General features: G+C 29.2%; 4 protein-coding genes across 4 annotated transcripts; 2 read left to right on the top strand and 2 right to left on the bottom strand.

The window, feature by feature from the left end:
- Positions 1-1866: 1866 nt before the first annotated feature.
- On the top strand, positions 1867-3598 carry LOC113385093 (acylglycerol kinase, mitochondrial-like). The gene is made up of 4 exons (XM_026622901.1): positions 1867-2028; positions 2111-2412; positions 2491-2727; positions 2795-3598. Exons 1-4 carry the CDS (start codon positions 1919-1921, stop codon positions 3436-3438), a joined length of 1293 nt encoding a protein of 430 aa, XP_026478686.1. The 5' UTR covers positions 1867-1918; the 3' UTR covers positions 3439-3598.
- Positions 3599-3660: 62 nt separating this feature from the next.
- LOC113384818 (endoplasmic reticulum lectin 1) lies at positions 3661-7534 on the bottom strand. The gene is made up of 9 exons (XM_026622581.1): positions 7240-7534; positions 6932-7172; positions 6390-6554; positions 6209-6324; positions 5970-6137; positions 5078-5131; positions 4478-4636; positions 4065-4227; positions 3661-4005 (listed from the first exon to the last, which is right to left on the bottom strand). Exons 1-9 carry the CDS (start codon positions 7357-7359, stop codon positions 3671-3673), a joined length of 1521 nt encoding a protein of 506 aa, XP_026478366.1. The 5' UTR covers positions 7360-7534; the 3' UTR covers positions 3661-3670.
- Positions 7535-7728: 194 nt separating this feature from the next.
- Positions 7729-9216, top strand: LOC113385237 (gamma-secretase subunit Aph-1). Its single transcript, XM_026623069.1, has 3 exons — positions 7729-8130; positions 8202-8375; positions 8437-9216. The coding sequence occupies exons 1-3, from the start codon at positions 7909-7911 to the stop codon at positions 8770-8772; spliced, it is 732 nt and encodes a 243-aa protein (XP_026478854.1). The 5' UTR covers positions 7729-7908; the 3' UTR covers positions 8773-9216.
- Positions 9217-9650: 434 nt separating this feature from the next.
- LOC113385060 (5'-AMP-activated protein kinase subunit beta-1) lies at positions 9651-11254 on the bottom strand. The gene is made up of 5 exons (XM_026622863.1): positions 10915-11254; positions 10293-10478; positions 10076-10207; positions 9909-10007; positions 9651-9797 (listed from the first exon to the last, which is right to left on the bottom strand). The coding sequence occupies exons 1-5, from the start codon at positions 11164-11166 to the stop codon at positions 9651-9653; spliced, it is 816 nt and encodes a 271-aa protein (XP_026478648.1). The 5' UTR covers positions 11167-11254.
- Positions 11255-11387: the final 133 nt, after the last annotated feature.

Below are 11387 nucleotides of genomic sequence, written 5' to 3'. Positions count from 1 at the left end.
TTGAGATAATTTTTTAGAATTAAACGATACTGTCAACATTTTTATTAAACTCAAAAAGCAGAATCCAATGCATGGAGCAACGGCTGTAACATCTAAAAATCCTTTATAATTAATCAAAGACTGGCGAAAATATGCCACTTCACCTAAAATCATACAAAAAATATGTTATATTCCAATTGTTGGATTAAAAAAATTATGTCGAATACTAACCAAGTGCTGTTAAAAACAACAATAGATATGATAAGAAAAATAAGATTCCTTGAGATATTTTCCACCAACTTCTACCATATTTTTCTAATTCTGATGCAAATGCTTCCAAAGATAAACCAATGCTTTTCATTAAAAATTGTGTTAATTTTGCACTTGTATCAAAAGTAATTATATTACTTTTAGGATTCATTTCAAAAATTATTTTCTTGAGATTTATTAGTTGATATCTTGTTCAAGACCTAGTACAACTAATATGATGGTTCTGTACTTATATTTGCTACAAAATGACATCATAGCCTTTATAAATATATAAAATTACCTAAAGTTTTTTGGAACAAGTACACCCTTGATAAAGTTTGGCAAATGAAGCAATTTAACTAAAACACAATTAAATATGTAAGATAGTCGCACGAACGTTAAAGTCCTTTTTGGTTTCTATTATTCAGAGAATAAAAAATAGAGTAATTATTCAATAAAATTGACTTGATTCTATTTTCGTAAAACAAAAATTGACTAGCAGAAATTCTGATTCAATAACAGTTAGAAGCAACGTGAATATTTTGTATTGATATTTAAAGTGCTACAGATAACTTTAATTATTTTTAACATCAATCCGAACTTAGCAACTCTATGAGCAGTTTGATGATACTCCTCAACTTTTCGCATTTCTCAAAAAAAAAAAAAACTATTTTAAAAATTTTGAGCAAAGATTTGATCATTGATCTATGAGTAATTACTCGAGCAATTATAATCCTCATAAATATGTGGAACAAAAATCCGATGAATCAGTTTGATGATACTCCCCGCAACTTTTCGCATATCAAAAAAAAAAAATATATTGTATAATACCCATACAACGTCAAACCTGTCACAGTGCACACCCATTTTTTTTATCTTATGACTTTGTATATACACGTACATTAAACATATACATTTTATAAGTTAGCTTTACAATTTATTTTATTAGCTTGTATATAAATATATAGCGCGCTATATATTCTTTTTTCGTCAACAATGTTATAAAATTAGTGCGTAAGGAGATTTTTTGCCTTACTATCTCCCTCCATAGTTCTTGCCAATTCCCATTTTTTGCATTCCATAATAGCGTGCTCTGCATCCGCCCTAGTCGCTCCACCCAAGCAATAGCAATTAAGATCGGCATTGATCCCAATTCTTCACAGGTGAAACGGAGTGTACGTATGGTTAAATCTTAGACAGACCCATTTAAAACCTTCCAGGTTATTACAGACCCATTATCATAGATAAACAAGTATAAATTATGGCCCCATTATGGCCCCATTTACAACCTCATGGATTTAAATAAATAAAATTTGAAAAATGGTTTAAACTTCAACACTTTATAAGCCTATTTCTTTCGCTTTCACTTTGATTTAACAAAATTTTATCATAGTTTATACTTATTCAGACGTAGCGTTTTTACAATGTGTTCTGCGGATTTTGAATATGAATTGAAAAAATTAAAATAATTATCTTCATAATTAGTATATAAACTCAACTATTGTTTTTTAATTAATATCTAACATTGTCCAAAATATTTTTAAATTTAAAATTGCAGTTATTGTTTGCAGTCGTATAATTTTGTATGTTAATGTTGGTGTCACTGACAGATGAAAGTCGTCCACGAATTAAATCAAATTTATAACCTCAAAAATGCAAACTACATAAATGACAAATTTGACAATTAAAAATGTCATCAGTAATAAAATTTGCAAAAACAATACGAAATAATTGGAAAAAATCAGTATTTGCTGCTCTTGCTGTTTCTTATGGAATATCGTATGGAAACGAAAAATATAAGTATGTAAAAAACTAAAATTAACCTAAAATTATTGCAACCTTCAAAGTATTATGTCTCTAAAAATTGAAATTGTAATTTCAGAATCAATTGCTTAATGCGAAAGTATTGTCAGGAGGCAATAAAATATGGAGATTTGCCTATTGCAGCATCAACCCTGCCCAAAAGTGTCACAGTTGTACTAAATCCAGCGGCAAACAAAAGATCAGCAAATGATCATTTTAAAAAATATTGTGAGCCAATTTTGCATTTGGGTGGGTTTTCTGTAAACATTATAAGTACAACTGCAGAAGGAAGTGCTAGAAAAATTATAGAAGAAATGCCTACATTACCAGACGCTTTACTTGTTGCTGGAGGTGATGGAACATTAGCTGAAACTGTTACAGGTGAAAAATAAAATAATAACCCCATCATGAATATATTTCAATTTATCCTGTTAATAAAATTTTATTTATCTTCAACAGGAATGTTACGCCGACCAGATGGTGCAACTTGTCCCATTGGGGTTTTGCCATTAGGCAGATGTAGTAATGTGGGATCCGAAATGTTTCCTGGAGCGTCTGAAAGTGGGATAAAACGAGTTTCTGCTTTAGCAAAATCTGCCATGGCTGTCTTACAAGGAAAAGAGACTTACAGAGACGTAATGCAAATAAAACTACTTGCTGACCAAGTAAATTCTGAAGAAGAGATAACCAAAGAAGGTATTTAAAACTATTATGAGTTGTGATTTTTTATCTAGAACTATTATGAGTTGTTATTATTTTGCAGCAAAGCCAGTATATGCAGTAGGCAGTTTACAATGGGGAGCATTTCGTGATGCTATATCAAACAGGGATAAATATTGGTACTATGGTCCTTTAAGGGAATACGTAACATTCCTATTTAATGGCTACAAAGATACCTTAACCTGGAGTTGTAAAGCTCTACTATCATATAGTGATCCTTGTTCCGGTTGCCAAAATTGTGTTCAAAAGAAAAAACCAACTGTTCAACATTCGTCATGGTGGACACGAATTTTGCCCAAAGTAACAGAAAAGAAACCACTTGATGAAATTGACTACAGCAAAATTTATAATGAAGATTGTGTTCAAGTGCATGAAAAAACAATAGAAACTCTCGACTTCCAACTAACAACTTCCCAAATAGAAGCTGATGGAACACCATCATTAAGAGTAAAATTAGGCCCGGACAAAATAACCTATGGAGATTTTGTTTCTGAAGGCTGGAAAAGAATAAAGGGAGACAAAAGTAATGTTGTGGAAAAGTTAGATGCACGTATGCTTGAACTAATACCAGAAACCATTTCTTCTGAAGAGAAACCGGTTTGGTTTGCAATAGATAATGAAGAATATGAAGTGAAACCTATTAGAGTAACGCTTATTCCAAAAGCTATCAAAGTATTTTGCAGCTGACAAATTCATATTTTGTAATGTCATTGTTTGTGATTCAGAGTACAAGAAACTAAAGTGCAAATTTTATTTGTGTCACGCTTTATGACAAATTCTTGATTTATAATACAAATTTCATTTGTGACGTAAAAAGAACATTCAAATAGAATTATTGTACCTATAAAGGAAAAATATTAAACAAAATTAAATAATTGTAATTTATTTACTTAAAATTATGTACATACCTCATAATATATTAATCATTTTCAAATCTTACATCCAAATCACCAATTAAATTACCTTTAGTTTCTACTTTATCATTATCATCTTTTTCAATAAGTATATCACTAACTTTATCTTCTTTAATAAACAAGCCATTTTCATCAGCCTTCTGAAGAATATTGCAGATTAGTGGGGATTCCACACCCACTATGTATTCACAGGTTTTTGGTTCTAATAAATATAACGAAACAGCGCTGGGACTTGAAGAGTTCTCCAAGCATTTTAATTTAACTTCAGTTTGGCGTCTTTTACCAATTTTTTCACAGTAACTTCCTTCTGAGTAAAAATGTGATAAATGATTGCGATGGCCTGAAATATGTGAAACATGAAAAGTATAAAAATTTAAACAATTATATAATTTCTATTACCAGGAGCAGCAGGTTTCTTATTAGGATGCTTTTTCAACCATTTCAAGTGAGCATCTTTGTCAAATTTGCCAAGAAGTAAAGAAGTTCTTCTACCATCACTCTCAATATGATATTGCTCTACATGCCGACCATAACAAAATTCATATTTCCACCAACCAGAGCCCTAAAAATAACAAAATGCTAGAAAATAAGTGATCTATCTGATATGAAATTAATCTTTCAAATTGTTATAAAACTTTGATAGGATCAAATTTTAACTATCATAAACACATACACATAATTTTTCTTAAACATCGAAAAAATAAAAACTATTAGTAAATTGATTATTCCGATAAAAACTACCTAATTTTCAACTAAAAATGTATAAATTATTGCATGTTGATAAAAAGGTAATATAATCTTTTAAACTTTACCCCAGTAAGGCAATTTTGTCCTGATAGAAAAGCATCCACCGGTGATGTATCACCAGGACCCTCTTGGTGATCAAATGTCGATGGTAAGGCAGAAGTTGGATCCGGTTTATCAGCATTGTCAACTGGGTGAATTTCAACTCGTACACGTGATTCCCCATCCTTCAATAAAAACAAATTGTATATAAATTTTATATTTATTTATTATATGATATATTTTATTTACTATCAATAGTGAATAATATATAGTACATTTAAAATGTTAAGAATGCTTAAAATTGAAAATCTATAATAAGCAAAGACTTTCTAAATACATTTGTTATGTTTAATGATATTTGCAATAGCATTACTAGAATTAATTCTAATACACCGCAAATAGCAAATTACTGAATCGCAAATCATGCACATGCAATACAGCAAATTTCAAATTATAAAAAAATTAAAATCTATAAACAATCGAATTTAAAATAATATTACCCAATTTGGATTGTTCCTAAACTGACTTAATAAAATTTTCAACAATTTTGCATTATTTTTTAAAAATTCCCCACAGTTATTGTCATTTATATTTACATTGATTAAAAAATTAAATTTACTACAGACCTGAAGTTTTTCAACTTTAAAAACTGCCACGACATCTTTGGCTGATTTCCTTTCCTTAAATACAAAATAAATCAAATGAAAATATACTTAAAAAATAATTAACAGGTGTACAAATGATTCCCAAAATATAATTGAAAATTAAAATTGTGTGTAGTAAGACCGAGAAGCTGAAACCAATAATGTGTAATCAATATCTGCAAAACATGCAAACTACAAGCTTTACAAGATTGAGTAAAAATTTAAAAACATAAGTATGAATAAATAATAATTCAGTTCAATAAAGGATACAATGATAAAGCCACACTCAACAAAAATACAAATACTAAATACTGATCAAATTTGGTTAGTTAAAATCGTGCAGCTAAATTGTTTGTGAATCATATTATGGAAACTGTGAAATTATTACCAAATGAATAAAAATGATATGCTTTAATTAAAAGGAATATGTATTGATTGTGCTATGAATGATGATGATTATTAGATTGAAAATAATATAAAATGGGATTGAAGGGATTTAAAATAATCATAATATATGTGATTGTATTTAATAAAAACAAATTAACTTCAAAGCAATCAATTTACTGCATGCAAACTACCAATATATTCATAAAAAAAGCAAAAATGCCATCCGATAATAATCTTTTAATGGTCAGGCATTATAAATTATTGTAATGTGAAATAAAATATTGTTAAAAATTATTGAAACTATCAGAATAGTTAATAAAAATTTCATGTCAGTTTGAATTACAAGTTAAAGCAAATTACTATTTCCTAAAAAATAGTTCAATTCAAAATTATTTATTAATACTGTGCACCCTCATACTAATCTGATAGTTGTTATGATTAAAAAAAAGCAATTAAATAAATACTATTTATCAAAGTATTAACTTACTCCAATTATATGTTGATTTCTACGTTTAAGCGAATCAAACTCCATTTTTACTAAACTTTGGGGTTTGCGACCAGAACCTTCAACGGGTAAACAACTGATAGGTAATTCACCAGAATCTGCAGGTTTATACCGTGGATGTTCACATAAAAGAGCACTTAATACTACTATCTGCAATTAACATCATAAAATATAAATGTATACTTCTGTTGAAGAATCAAATATAGAATGTTCAATTTTACCTCATATTCACATGTCGAAATTTCTTTTAGTGAATATATTTCATGTTTTCCATTTGCATAACAAACATACAGAACTCTTGTAACTCGTTTTTTATTATTTAAATCACATAAAGTACCTGAAATTTAAATTACATTGAAAACTTATTTATTACATTTAAAAATCAGAATTTATACAACAAACCTTCTGTCATAACTACTTCTACAAAAGGCAAACTGACTGATTCAATTTTTGTGGTTCGCAAAGGTTCTGAGCTTTTTTCTGCTTTTGAAATTTCAGCCAATAATTCATCATGCCTTTCAGCAGACCACTTTCCCAAAAAGTATTCTTGAGTTTTCACCTTTTTCCCTGATAAATTCCACAAGAAAAATTATAACAGAGGAATAAATGAGCACATAATAATTAATTATATATCACACATTTTTGAATTATGATAATTTTTTATGAAAATTTCAATAATTTTGAATTTTATGGTTGTTATTTAAACAATAATAGAGATTAGTTCTTAGTTTTAGTTGAGTTAGGTCTGAAAAAATTACATTTATTAAACTTTTCCTTGAAAACGCTATATAGATTGTCATAATAATGAATGTCATGCATAAATAAAGTGAAATGGAAATTGCTAATATCCACGCTGGCTATAAGAAAATACATTTCCTCAATTATTGTATGACAACCGTGCTCAATTAATAATTTAACTTTAATAAATCTATTCAAAAATTTACCTTCTCGTTCTTCATGATATTGTTGCACATACCGCCCATGGCAAAGCTTATATGTCCAATAGCTTTCAACACGATATGAACAAGCAGTTTGTGTGAATAAAGGTGCCAATAATTCTAACGCAGTTGGTCCACTATATGGTAAATTTTTTTCAGACTCTGGTGTTGAGATTTTAGGAACAAAACATTGATATCGTTCTTTATCAGCTGTTGTGATGAACATAGACTCACTACCTGGAGGTTCCTAGTGATAAATTTAGATTTATTTAATTGTATCGCAATATTTATCATGTTATTGTAATGTATCATACTAAAAATTCGTCAGTTCTTCCTGGCCATTCTAATTTATACAAAATTGTATCATCGAATCCTTTCAGGTCTTGGTTGTTAACCGAAACGATAAGATATGTTAATAGTAGGAAAGTAAACATTATGTTTCAAATCTTATTTTAATATTAAATACATAGCACAATTGTAAACTATTATCATTTAATGCAAAATATGTATTTTTCTAATATACTCCACATCTTTAAGTCAATATTCACTAATAAACTAATTGCAAAATAATCCACCAATAGAAAATATCCACATCACATAGTTGTTACGGCACCATATTTTGATAATTTGACAGCCCAAAAACACTCAAACTAATAAATTGCCTCATTTGTGCAAAGATGGCCGCCATGCTTGTCAGTGACTATTGTTCTTCTATGGCAACACTTCTGTCAAATGTCAGATCAAATAAATAATTGAGATATGAGTCAAGATTTATTTTTTTAATTTTAAATGTAAATGCAATAAAATGCAATATGGAAACAAAGTGAACAATACATATCCGAAATATATGTTGGCATAAATATTCTGTATTTGTTTAATTTACTACTGACGAAAAAATAGCTAAAGCGGTGAACTGATATGCACAAGAACAATTACAATTCAGAAATCAAAGTCAAATACTGTATATAAATAAAAGTATCAACATGACCGTAGCTGAATTTTTTGGATGTGCATGCCTAGCTTTTGGTCCCCCATTAGCTATGTTCACTTTTACAATAGCTCATGATCCTATAAGAATAATTATTCTAATTGCTGCTGCCTTTTTCTGGCTACTATCGTTGTTATTTTCATCAATATTATGGTTTGCAGTAGTACCTTTGAGAAATGAGTTAGCATTTGGAGTTGTGTTTTCTGTAATATTTCAAGTAGGTGGATGAGTGGAAATTTATACTACGAATAAATTTGATATCCATATTCAACAAAATTATTATTTTAGGAACTCTTTAGATATCTAATTTATTTAGTATTGCGAAAAACTGAAAACGGTCTTAAAGAAGTTGCAGAAAATGTTCAAGTTACAGAAAACAAACATATTTTGGCCTATGTTTCTGGTTTAGGATTTGGTATAATCAGTGGTGCCTTTGCCCTGAATAATGTTTTAGCAGACTCTGTAAGTTAAAATCATTACTGTTGAATCAATATTATAAATATATAATATATATCCTTAATAGGTTGGTCCTGCCACAATGGGACTGAAATCAGGCTCCGACAGTTTCTTTATGGTCAGTGCTGGAACTACACTATGTTTTATATTATTGCATACATTCTGGGGCGTAATATTTTTTAATGCCCTCGACAATCGCAATTATGCTTTAATATCATGGGTTGTAGGCAGTCACCTCTTCGTGTCCTGTTTGACACTGTTAAATCAAAGTGGCTTATATTATGCATCGATGGTACCTGCATATTGTGTGCTTATAGTTTCAGCAATTTTTGCTTTTAAAGTTGCAGGTGGAACACTTAGCAGTTTTAAAATGTTCATCACAAATAGACAATTAGTTGCTTAATTTATTCATAACAGCAATAATCTTATAATATATATTAAGTTAGTTACTGAATAAGATGGAAAGATGCATAAGACGTTTTTGTTACAAACGTAGTTTGATTTTCAAATGATACTAATTTGTGAATGATTTGACGGTGAGGAATTGTACCACACAGATTTATGGTTGATATCTAGCCATAATTGTGGTTTGCCAAGCACGACTTCAGTTTTATAATTTTTTTTTCCAATATAATTGCAAATAATTTATAGGTTTTGAATTAACTATGAAGATCTCTTCTTTATTGATCTCTCATAATAATTTTAGTATTGAAACATATTCTTTAAACTATTTATATCTTCATTATCTCTATGAATTATTTTATAGAACTAATTTTATATTACTAAGAAAAATGATTTGTTTAAAATTGTACTGAGGGTGTAGAGAATATCACTGAATAATACATAATTAAGGAGATGAAGTATGAAAAATTTTGTATGATTTTGTAAAATAAATGCTTTAAATAACAGGTGATAATATCTATAAATTTTATAAAGAAAACAAATTTTAAATATACAATAAATATATACTTCAACAATCTTGCTAAATGTTTCAGCAAATTAATATAAGAAAATACTATATACAACTAGGCAGGCCATTACATGCACAACATTAAAATATTTCGGCTTAATATTACTTCTAGAAAAAAATTCATTTTCATTAAAATTTCTTGAAAAATGAAAGAGAATTTACCTGAGTCTTATTAAAGTAACTTCAAAGAATATAAAATTATTATCATTATATAATGAATTAAAAAATCAACACATTTTGAATTGAAACATTTTCAAAATTTTAATTGTAAAATCCTAAATTAAGTAACTCGTTAATCTTAAAGTATAAATTCAAATCGGCTTATATAATAATGTAGTTACATACTTTTTTCTGTAACGATGTGTTGCACTTAACACCATTACTCCATCTTTAATAGACAAGGCATAAAGATGATTTAACATCACATGATTAGGTTCAGGAAGAAGAGTTGGTTCACACTGAAATGAAAAAATCACACAATATCAATTAATTAAAAACAATGTTGCAAGATATAATAATTTTTATACTACATATTCATATTAACACAAATTAAATTTGCTGTGACTTACTGATAAAGGAGTATCCTTATTCAAAATAACTTGCAGCAAATGTGGAGGTAAAACTGGAGGTGCAGGTGGCTTCTCCCAAGGCTTGGTGACAGGAATATCCTTTAGAAACCCCAATAATAAAGAATATATTCAAATAGGTATGTTACATTTTTATTTAATACTTATACCTGACTCCATTCTCTCTGCTCGCTTTGATGAACTGATTCGCTATCTTTTGCTAGTGCTTGGAAAACTTCAAAATCACTTCTTTTCACAGAAACTAAATTGTTTTTGGAGCCCATGCCATTGTCTATCAAATTCTAAAACATTTTATGATAAATATCTTTATAAAACAAGTTTTAAATAGTTCTTAACATGGTAATTGTAATCAATCGTTTATTATACCGTTTCTGGATCATGTTTCCATTCTCCATCAACATAAAACTTGTATTGATGTTCTCCTTCAGGAAGATCTATAATGGTAACAAAGTCTCCGTGACTTTTCACCATAGGCAGTGCTTTCCATTCTGTAAATGTACCACTGATGTAAACCTGTCGGCCACCACCGCCCCATTTGAAGACAGTAGGCAACTTGATACAGAAAATATATTTTAATATTTAAAACTTATTATATGCAAAGAAAATCAAAGATTTCAGTAATTTTCAAGCACATTGAAAAAGCGATTTTTGCATGGATTTCTATACAAAATTGATTGAGAGCTCGAAGTAAAAAAATTTCACGAAATAAAAAGATGCACAATGAAGGCATCCATGACCCGGATGTCACATATAGAAACAAGGCTGATACAAAAATTTGCATTCTTTACATACATTGTATAGATTCTAACAATTTGTAATAACAATCCACAAAGTTGTATTATTAAAAGCAGAAAATTTTGTGAATAAATTAGATTTATACTATTGGAAAAGTTGTTATTGATCTATATTGATCACAGTTTATCCAGCAATATTGATAACTTTTGGCAAGCTTAAATAAATGATAGAAATGATCAAATAACTCAATTACTTTAGTATGATCATCATTTTTAGTTCCTTCCGTAAGAGTGTTTGATCTCGGCCTTGGGCCATCTACAAATTCTGCATCAGGTTTAGCAAAATAAGGTGCATCTTCTTCATGTGATCCTTGGTAACTCAGTCGAGGTTCTGGCTTCTTGTCAAAAACAAAGGCTTGTCCATCTTTACTTGGGGATGGCGGGGCGATTTCCCCAGAACCTGTTTTCATGCGTTCTCTTGGCGGATTGCTTCCAGCATTTCCCATAATTGGAGATTAATTAAATAATAGAAATAATTAAATTATTCTATTAATTATTCTTATTCTAAATCGTAGCATTTGTACGTAGTTGACAGATCTGATTTTGACGGCTGACTTATGACGTTTATGTGTCATAAGAGTGTCAAGTTGTCAAACATGCGCCATGACGTCAGGGAAGTGTATTACATGACAAACTTGTGCTGCACTAACGGTTTTTGATTTTGAAA

Source organism: Ctenocephalides felis, unplaced genomic scaffold (genome assembly GCF_003426905.1).
Source record: "Ctenocephalides felis isolate EL2017-DRISC unplaced genomic scaffold, ASM342690v1 CF-g0.4_SCAFFOLD_03571, whole genome shotgun sequence".
NCBI lineage: Eukaryota > Metazoa > Arthropoda > Insecta > Siphonaptera > Pulicidae > Ctenocephalides > Ctenocephalides felis.
This window is presented reverse-complemented; position numbering and strand designations above follow the sequence as displayed.